Consider the following 11,102-nt stretch of genomic DNA (forward strand, 5'->3'; position numbering starts at 1 on the left):
GTATTTAGTTTTGAAAAGCAGTGTTATATGGCTACATTATAGCTGCTGTTAGTTGTGAATTAAGCTATTTTATACTCATGGATTTGAAGGCTGGGATTTTCTCCAGTAGGCAATTCCAAATGGCGATTCTTTCCACTTGCCTTAAATCCTCTTTTTAGGCTGCTTCTCTTTCTCCATTGCCTTTAGGAGCTGGGTCAACTGGCTTAGACCTGGACACTTAACTAGCAGACCCCTAGCAATTCCCAGCCTAAATGACTCAATGAGTTTTTCAACTCGCACCCGTTTTGCTTTTTATGCAGAGACAGAAATCACCCAAACATCTTTGTCATTTCAAATCAGTCAGCGGCAGAGACTTCACAAAACAAGCATGTTGTAAATTTGCTTGGAAAATCAGCAACCATCATTTTAACTACTGTTTTCTTTGCTTCCATTTCCTGCAGTGGTTGTGTGGTTGCATTAACATAATTTTTATTACTGGGTCCATGAGAGCAGTGAAGAAGTGTTAAAGGATTTTCAGACTAGCAATCTTTTCTATTGCTACAGAATACTTATCATATAACTGGAAGAATAACAGTGAGTTCACAAAATACTAATATTTATATTGTCAGTGAATTTTGACCTAAGAATTTACAAATTAACTCCATAAGGTTTTTTAGGTCAATTGCAAATGCACTTGCAGAAATATTTATGGAAAAGCAGAAACAGAAAAAAATGGGGAACTGCTTAATTAAATTCATATATAGACCGATTTTTCATTTGAAATCTGAAAGAAGAGCAGCTGTAGTTGTGCAGACCAACACCCGGTTTTGAAGATGAGCTGTAGCATAAACTGGTAGAAGGAAGAGCACAAGTATTTGACAAGCAGCTCCAGAGAGCGCCCGCTAACATCTAGCCATCTGAGATCACTTCAGTTCTCTGGCTAGAAACGTCTATCATCTCTATGTTAAAGAGCTCTCTTTGGCTTCATGAATTTGCCCAATCTTTTAAGAGTCCTAATCTATTTAGATATTTACCTGTATGGAAACCATCCTGTAATTTTGATTGTCCTTATTGCCTTTCTCTGGACCCTTTACAGTTATCGTCATATACTATTTTAACTACTGCTGATCATTTTTTTCATAGTACCATAACACAAAAGTCTCATTCCCATGTAATAATGGTCAGTTTAGAGCATATTATTCTGTATGTAAAGCTAGAGTTGAATTTTTTTTAAAAAAAAATGCATCATCTTACTTTTTCGTCTTTGAATTTTACCTGCCATTGCCAGAGCCATCACAGAGCATCACGTGGCCTTTGCAATCAGTTCTCCGCTATGCACGCTGTCACTTTTGATATATTTTTTTTCTCTAGAGGCCCCTGTAGGACTCACTGGTGTCCTGCCTCTGTGGTGAAGACTGATTATTCTGTCTTGCCTGTTTCCTGTCTCCCAAGGGTTCTTCCCCCGTGCAAGAACCTTCTGTCTTAACTTGTGGTTAGTTTCTCTTGAGCCTTTGATGAAGGACCATGCTGATGCACGTACATACTGACTCCCTTCAGAGAATACGTACGTAAATTGGTTTATGTCCTTTATGTAATCTCTGTATAGCTTTCACTTTTGTTTCTTTATCTTTTTACTGACAATTTGATGTGAGGCAAATCTTCTGACACATGACCATAAGGAAGTCTGCTGACATAGGATCATTCCCAAGCATCCCTGGTGTGAACACAGATTTAAAAAAAAAAGAAGAAGGAAAGTTTTTCTGCTTATAGGTTAAGATCTCCTAAGGAAAGATCCCAGGTCTGATTCTCTGCACACTCTGTTCACACCCAGGGTGGCAAAGTAGTCATATTTAAAATATATTACCTTGCACATTTTAGATAAAACCCAAACAAATCCAGCACTTGAAAAATTACAGTGCCTGGCCATGATGAGCTCTAATTTTTCTCCACAACCACCTAAATTCTTTGTTTGCGCTAGTTTTTAATTTTCCATTCTGATAGGATTTTGGTATTTAAAATATGAACATAACTATAACCATCACCTATTTTGCATGGCTTTGTACTGCTGACACAGTGATATAACGCAAGCAACTCAGATGCAGTTACTCCCAACTCATGTCCTGCAAACACTAAGAATATGAGTAACTTTAGACATGTAAACTGACACACTGAATTTGAATAAAACTATTGAGTTTTTCAGCTTTTCTTTCTCCTAAAATTAAGATTTCAATCTGACTGAAAATGTTGAGCTTTTATGTAGTCAAATAACTTTGGACATAATTAATTATGGTTTGCAGAACCATGTTAGAACTATTTTCAGGGTCAGATAACGTGGTATGTTTGTGATTAAATTAAATCAGACATAATAAAATTCAATCAAGGAGGCTTTGGAATTGCTGTGCCTATTTGCCAAGTCTCACATGTCAAAGCTGCAGGTATATCAAAGCACTTCACTGCATTACACAAAATTTCCAAAGACCCTTTTGCCACATTTCAGGGAGTGTCCTCAGAAGATTATACTATAAATCGGAAGACCCAATATCTTCTTTTTCAAATATCTTTGCATTTATGCCTTGCAGTGCCAGATGAATAAGATGAATGTATTATCTTCCAATGGTCAGTGCAAAGTATGCCAATACAGGTAAATCTGACAAGAAATTTTCCAACAAATGTAAGAAATTATGATACCCTGGAATCTACGTACAGTAGTCTAGTACTACAGAGGTAAAACTGAGTGGATTTTCAATTCAGGGATCTTATCTGGCATGTTTCGCCCTATGGTGCCTCACAGGTTTGTAGCTGAAACAATCTGTTTCCCTTTGTTTGATAACTTCTGAAAAATATGCCTTTCTACGCTTTTTCCTACACATTATAAAGCGTGATGAAACCTTGAGATTACAGCAAGGTGTTGAGGGAGCTTCTTATTAACAGCCATACTACTTTGATATGCAAGGCAATTGTAAACTAGAGCGTGTATGCTGTAAGATCAGTTGGAGGAATAAACTCACTCTGATTTTAAGATGGAGAAAACAAAAAGGTAACAAAATCCCTTTTGGTTTCTTGAATACTCTTTGTGAAAGGAAATGCTACCAATAGATGGCACTGCGGTTCTGTCACTCGGGTGTTCTTCATGTCCGTGCAACAGTGCAATACTATTTATTTACGCTGCTTATTAATTTTAATCTTATAGTGCTACTTCTTAGCGAAATTAATTTAACTGTCTTATTACTACTGCAAGTACGTTGTTCCTGAGACTGAAATGTTTTAAGCTATATGTACTTCTCTAAAGAATATACCTTTTCAGTAGAAGAACAGCTGTCCTTAGAAAAAGAGGACAGATTGCAGTGGCTCATTTTGGACCCGTTTACCGAGGCAGTTAAATTCTGCAACATGCTCTTTCTCTTTGTCCAGCAAAATATTTAAAATTACTTTAGCCTTCAGCAGACATTGTACTGTGAATATGTATAGGAGACATTAAACCAAACCAAAATAACTAGTTAAGACAAACCTCCAGTTTATAAAACAACTGATGGCATTTAAATATTTTAATCTGCTTTACCAGCAGTGGGATCTGACAAAACAATAAAGCATTGGAACACCATTTTAAATTAACATTAACAAAATACAGCAAATGTTTTTCTCTATGTATTTACATAAGCAAACATATAGGTATTCAAAATAGAACGCATCTCACCGTCTGGCAATAATTACATAAGTACAGTGCATGGTTGGCTGAATGGGATAGATACATAGGACTTTTTACCCTGAAGTGTGTAAAGGATGCACACCAGCTTAGGAGATACATGGTGAGCTTCATGTCTTTGGACATTTTTCAGATGCAGTCTTAACAGTAATAAATGTAGATCTACTTGAAAAAATGTTGGTGAAAACATTTTTTTTCAGACAAAGTGGATTTTTTAGATGCAGATATGACAGACTTATTCAGCATGCTTTTCCTGTAAGGTGGGGGAAGGCCCTAACCTCTGAGCTAGTCTGTGTGAATGTCTTCTCTTTTTTTGCCTGGTAAATTACAAAAGTTTCCATTCCAGTCTGATGCATAATGAAAACACTCACAGTTTTTTGCAAGATGGAGGTGTTGCTCTGAAGCTGGTCATACTAAACTGTAGTGCTCATCCCAATCATGGGCCCAGTGCTATAAATTCGGGTTTAGAACAGCTGAACTTTGTCGTCTTTCTGCAGTATAATGACTCTATTAATTGCTGCCTACTGATGAACAACGTCCCGCAGTTCTGGCATGGTGGGTAGAACAAATTCAGACGCTGACTCTGTCATCCTCACTAAGGCAAACCACACAAATATCTATTAACATTTTGGTGCAAGGTGGCAGAATCAGGCCTTGCTAAACTGTCAAAGATATCCATTAAAGAGCTGAAGATACTGGTCTTTATCTGCTGTGCATTCTTGGCTTTGAGAGGCTTCTTAGGCAAAAGCTGCTGATCACTCAATAAAACCACCTATCCGAGTGCTTGCAGAATTAAAATGTCAGGCATCAGATATCCCTGCTTCTAAGGGAAAAATAAGTGGTTTGTTACCTCCAGCTGTCAATTAAAGAAATGCCGTCAAGTGTCTTAGGTCCAAAACATAGGTTTTATTTTAATAAGCTAGAAAATAATTATTGTTCAGAGTCATCTTCTAATGAAACATCAAGCAAGTAATTGAAACCCTCTCTGTTTGTAGTGAAACATTCTCCGTCAGTATTTGCAACCTGAGCAATTTGACATTGTGAAAGAGGAACAGAAGGTGAAATGAAAGAGAAACGGGGGGTGGGGGGGACTGATTTGCTCTGCCACGTGGGCGAAATGCAGACAGTAAGCAGAGGCATAAGCAGTGAATGTTAAAAGCTCAGTAACAGTTTATCAATCGCAAGCTGGTGAAGGAGGCTGTGCAGACCCGCAACCTCAGGAGTTTTGGGAGGAACTGAGCTTTGGAGAAGTGCAGGGTGCCATATACGTCACACAGTATGCAGGCAGGCTCTGCTCCTTGGCACAAGTGGGCAACAGGACCTGAGCTCTCCGTCCCGTCTGCTTCTTTCTCCTGCAATGCCAGAGATACTTGCATCAAGATGGGCACAAATTGCACGAAATGTGGCAGTTCCTCCACTGGTGGAAGCATCTGTGTTTTCTTTCCCCTCACACGCAGGGGTAGAGACCTTTGATCTTGTGTCAGTGTCCATCATATGAAGGCAATCTGGTTTGGTGGCAGATCCTGAGCCTCAGGCCTCTTCTCATGAAAGGCCTTTGGTTTTATTACTGCCTACTTCTTCCCTGGGGTGCCCATTCCCAAGGGTGAATCCTCAAAACCATCACTCCAATTGTGGAGTGGAGACATCTGGACACCAGGAGGTACTTCAATACCCTGTTCCATGGGGTGTCCTGGACCACTTGTGCTCCACCAGTGCTCCATCCCTTGCTTGGCTGGCCTGTGTGATATGAGCTGGCGATTATCCTTAGCTCAACGCCCCTGATTTACATCAAACTAATCAGGAAACAGTGGAAAGTCACTGCTCCCACCTACTACTACAGTGGTTCCCATGCACAGCTGCATTTAGGAGATGCCTCCTGAAATCCCTTCTGTGCCTGTGTGGCACCCCTCACATGGCGCTGTGTGGGAGCAGGGTGTGCACAGGGAGGCAGGAGCAGTGAGTTCGGCTTTCCTTCTGCTGAAGTTGTTCAGTTTGATTGTAGTGATCAAGTGTACCTAGAGCCAGAGAGACTGCATAAACCACCTCGGTCAGCACAGCATTTATACCACTGGATTTATCAGGCGATCCTAAATTCCCCATTTCAGGGGAGAAACTATTAATGGCCACGAGCTGATGGATGACGTGCATGACATCGCTGCAACAGGACTATAGTGCAACACTTTGACCCAGGCATGGAGGCTGAGGGCTGTGGAGTGAGTCAGTGTTACCACATGCATGCAGGGCTCCTGTGTGACCTGTGCACAGTGGTTCTGACCTATCCCACATTGGAGGAAATGGCTCATAAAACTGGCAGATTTAGTTATTATACTGGCAAGTGAACAACAAAAGCAGTTTCTTGGAAATCGGCCAAATACCCAGCCAAGTTACAAGTCCTCTTCTACCACAGGTCAGTATTTTAAGCTAAAAGTCTTCTTCCAAAGACCTGCAGCTAGTAGGCTAGAATCAGAGTCTCCCTGTCTCTTTCTTTCTTTGCCATAGTGGAAATTTAGTTGGACAGTGAAAACTGAACAACTTCAATAGAAGGACTGATGAAGGCCTTGGAATTTGGCTTCTAGACAGGCTGTGGTTTTTTCAGAGTGGACAGGATCTGAAGCTGAAATACATCCTGCTTCTGATGATTATGGCTATGAAATTCATGGAACGAATCCAAATGCTTGGATTTAGGTTTTGCAAGTGGATGTAACGTTTATATTTCTGCTCTCCAGCAGAGTCCCACTGGCTGCAGTGGAATTGTCTATGATGCCTGAAAGGAAAGAGTTTCATGACTAGGCATTTCTGTCAAGCAATGTATTTGATGTCCTTTATGTAATGTATTCTGCCCTTGGAGTTATGCAGGTGAAATACAGTGCCATTTATAAATCCTGTTATTTTTCAAGTGGGCCCCATTTGCCCACACATATTTCATTAAGGCTGAGTCCTAATAGTGCAAGCTACCTACCATTCCTGAGCAATCTATCACAACAGCAAAACCAGGGAAAACAATTTTGAGCAACTAACAGTTTTCTAATAATTCTGGCTTTACCAGCCCTAAAACAAAACCAGGAGGACATCTTCACAACAGACATTTTAACCAAAGAGAAACGATGAGAGAGGATCTGCTGCAACTTTTTACTGAAGGCTTTACTCATGCAAAACTTCCACTGACATTATTTAAATCAGACTCTGTTGGAATTGAAAAGGGGCGTGGACGTTAGAATCATTCCTGAAATTATTTAGCAATGTTGTGCCTGATTTTCCACTCTTCTCTCACTTCACTTTCCTTTCAAAAACAGCTGGAAGGAGCAGGGAATCAAGCCCAGTAATTACTTTTGAAAAAATTACTTTCAAGTTTTAAGCTGAACAGATGAAAGTTTTTGAATGGAAATAAAGTACAAGACATAAAATAAAGATTACGAATGGTGGTGGAAACAAAGGATCATTCAAGTATAATTTACCTTTGAAGATTGCTAATTTGAATTATAGAACAAATGGCAGAAAAGCCCAGTAAAATTTCAGGTGGTCACTCAGAAGAAAAAAAATGGCCATAAAAACACTGTTACCAAAATGTCATATAGTTAATCTATACAGGTTTTATAGGTTTTGCTTTAATACTTTAAAATCTATTTTAAATATATATCAGCAAATTAACCATTATTTTATTAAAATTCTGTAAAGTGCTCATTCAGATAATGATAACAAAATACCATTGTAGCAAGACAAACTAGCTGGAGCCTACTCTGCGAGGACATCAAAGGACAGCTTAGCTTTTATTTGCAAAAAGAAAAGAAATGCGTAGGTTTCTTCACAGCCCATGTTGTAATACCAGAAATTGCTTTTTTTTTTTTTTCCTTTAAGAAATATATCCTTTAGAATATTAAAAAAATAAGTTTAATAAAGCCTGTGCTTAAAACAGCCAAGGTATTGTATGAAAAAAAATTGCACATTTGATACTATTTCAACCCTGCTTTTCATCCACAGGTTAATATGAGGAGTATGTGATGTTATTGGAAGGTCTCTTGAACAGGGCTGATTTTGCTAAGCTATCAGAGCTTCTCACAGCCAGGTGAAATTTTCAGCGTACGCACGGCGGTTGTCATGGCAGCTGCTGACTGTCACACGCCGCTAACCTTTTCGTTTGCTGGGCTGATACTTCCCTTGGAGGTAGCATCCAAATGATGTATTCCTATCGTGACCATCGAATAATCCTTAGCCATCATTTTTGCCTCTTTTTTCAAACTCTTCATTTGTGCTAGCTGGAGCTGGCTGGAATTATACGCAAGTGCTGGGATAGTGTTCACTAAAATCAGCTGGAAAGGTTTCTTCTCCTCCTTGTAGCGACACTGAATATAACGAGCGAAAGCTGAACGGTAGGTTTTATTGAACAATGTATATACGAGTGGGTTGACAGCCGAAGAAAGGTAGCCAATCCACACAAATACGTTAAGTAGTCCTCCAATGATTTTTTGATTGCATGACTCCTTGCAAATTACAGCCATCACATTGGTGATGAAAAACGGGCACCACATCACAACAAACAGAAAGAAGACAATGCCAAGAACCTTGGAAGCCTTCTGCTCGTTGCTGATGGATTGCATGGTTCTCCTCCCAGAAGTCCCAACGTCTCTGTTCAAAGAGCGCTGAAAGAGTTTCTCTGAGGACAGGGAACTCTGAGGGAGGAAGCTAAATGAAGCAAACTTGGTCTTTGGGCCAGTGCCATTCACGCATAGCATAGCTTCCTTCTGCAGTGACTTGATAGTTAAAAAGTAGGTGACCACCATGATGGTTAGAGGGATGAAGAATGCCACAAAAGAGCCTACTAGGACAAAATTGTCATCCACAAGCAAGCAGCTGCCTTTCTTAAACACTTTGGAGTCATCTTGTAGTCCAAAGACAGGTATAGGCATGGAGATACCTGAAGGTGGTTTAGAGAAAGAAGAGGTTAAGCACAACAATAAAAGACACCATTTCCAATCTCCAAGAAAAAATAAACAAAACACTCTTAGCATTACACAGATCATTTCTTAAAGCATAAATGGTTCTAGGACACAAATGAATGCTAACAGACAGTGCCACAATTGATAAACATCCCAAAGCAAACTGAACTTACACGGGGGAAGGAAAAAAATTGCATCTCATGTTTCAGCAGCAGCACAATGCTAGTCCTGTTCTTGTGACATTTTACTGTGGCTACACTAAGAAAAGATGCTGTGTGAAATGTTGGTCTTGCAGATATTGAGTTTCAGGAACTAAGCTGTGTTCTGCCAGGCTCTGGCATTTGTGCTGCCACCACCTTTACACAATCCCAGCAAAGACAGTGCAGGGGAAGAGGAGCACTGGTGTTACATGGGATTTTGCAGTTGCTCTAATCTGAATTCCCTCTCTCCTTCAAAGAAACCTCAGCCACAGGTAGAATACATTTGCTTCTATCCAACTTTCCCATGACACCTTGTAGCAACAAAAGCATAACTCCTTATATTCCTGGATCTTGGGCCCCCTCTAATGATCTCCAGACTTGCTCCTTGGTTCCTGCCACCTTGGCAAAGGCCTTCATCAACTATGATCAAGATGATACCATGACTTTCTTTTCTGGAGTGTCTTAAGAGTGGTCCTGGGCTGTTCTTCATAAGAGGATTAAAAGTGTTCTGAGTAATGGTTTCTGACTGTGCTGTGAAATACTGATTTTAGGTGAAAAGATAGATTTTTGTCTTAGGTCTGAGAGTAATCTTTCACTGGGTCTTTTTCTTTTCTCCCTGTAATCTCCATACAGTCAACACAGTCTAAATGCTAAAAACACTTTCCATGGCAATGGCCAGAGGAATGATGGGGACAAATTAAGCATTGAGAGACACCGATATGAGGCAGCCTGAGATGTGGTTCACCCTGCAGGACTACAAAGGTCCCTTCTCCATATTGCCAACTGCTACAGGCTGCCCTCTCAACATACAACCCCAAAGGCAGCAGCAGCCATGCAAACTTTGTCTTTCCCTGGAGCATATGCTGTATCCTTGCCCTGTCATGAACGGCAAGGCCAGGTGATAAAGTCCATCCTCCTTGGACTGCTCTTTCTGATTCAAGCCCACTCAATCATTTCCTCGGGGGCTTCTGCAAATGCTGCTTGTGTCTGAGCAAAACCAAACAGCTGCTGTTTCTTTGGTTCTTGGTTTTGGATTGTTTTCAATATTTGTCTCCTCGCCGCCCCCCCAAATGGATGCTGTCTCTGCAAGAGAGGCAACGTTCAGACAGCAAAAGGGATGATGTGCTGTGAAGACAGCAAAAGTGAAGTTGTGAAGCACGGAGCAATAATGCAGCCCTGTTTGGAAAAAAAGCAGCTACAAGTCTGACTCCTCCAGAAGGTTATCATAATCTGGGAGTTTCCGTCCCCTTTGCATCTTTGAACAGAAACCCCAGGTGCTGTATTTGGCTTCTAAGGAAGAAAAAAATTAATTAGAGAAGAATTTCTTATGAGGTCAGGATGATGCTGTGCCCTACCTTGTCCCTTGTGTGCCCAAGAATGTCCTTACTGGTTCACAGATGAGCCCTTGAACTCATCCTCTCAACATCAGCATTTCAATGGTACCTCCCTCTACCTCCCTTCCTTTCCCTTCTTCCCACTCTCATGCATAGACTGTGAGCCCTTTAAAAGCACAGGCTGGCTCTTCACTTCACACATTTCCAGTGCCCAGCATAACAGCTCCAGACCTAGAGGGAGGCTGCAAAGTCCAGGCACAGTACAAAATAATAATAATAACAGTAATAATAATAATAGACTATTATTCTCTTCAAATGATCCATTATTTTGGTGCTTCTGGAGATTTTACAAAGCTCTTTATTTTTCTAACACCACTGCTCTTTATTTTTCTAACAACACTAGCTTATTTTATCTGCACAGCTTTGAACTGAGTCATGGCAATGCCACGGGCCAATTTACAGAAGTGCTGTTCTTATCTGCCCAGGGCAGAAGCTGGTAGAAGGCCTGCGGTATTGCCCTTTCTGTTCCTGCTGCACAGGCCCTAACTGCTTGAACTTGGCCTATGAGAAGCCACTGGATGAGGTGCAAACTCATGCAGTGTGTGGCAGCTGCTGGGTCGAGCTGATGGAAACCTCCAGTGACTCCAGGAAAGCTGCTGCCTAAAAACGTCCAAGTCAGTCTGACTGACAGCATGGAGGGAGAGGTCACCGGCAGGAGCCACATTGCCCTGACATTGCCATGGCTGAGTAACCTGGGGTGCCGAACACCTCCAGGGAAATGGGGAATGCTTTCAAGTTCCTTTTCTTTTTTGGATGAGTTGAAGGGATACGGAAGGCACCCAGCACCTCCCAGCATTACACTTCAGCTGCATGAAGACGCAGCACTAGTCAGAGCAATACCACAAGTTTCCCGTTCGGTTCTGCCCCGTACTGATAACAGCAGGGCTGTTTT

The 11,102-nt window shown here is 41.0% G+C and overlaps 1 protein-coding gene across 1 annotated transcript in view; it reads right to left on the reverse strand.

The window, feature by feature from the left end:
• Positions 1-3,483: 3,483 nt before the first annotated feature.
• The window catches only part of HTR2A (5-hydroxytryptamine receptor 2A), a 32,835-nt gene continuing 25,216 nt past the window's right edge, over positions 3,484-11,102 (reverse strand). The window contains exon 4 of the mRNA XM_064440860.1: positions 3,484-8,594. Coding sequence (XP_064296930.1) covers positions 7,795-8,594 — 800 coding nt within the window. The 3' untranslated portion in view covers positions 3,484-7,794. The remainder of the gene's footprint in view (positions 8,595-11,102) is intronic.

The sequence above is a fragment of the Phalacrocorax carbo genome, chromosome 1, assembly GCF_963921805.1.
Source record: "Phalacrocorax carbo chromosome 1, bPhaCar2.1, whole genome shotgun sequence".
Lineage (NCBI taxonomy): Eukaryota > Metazoa > Chordata > Aves > Suliformes > Phalacrocoracidae > Phalacrocorax > Phalacrocorax carbo.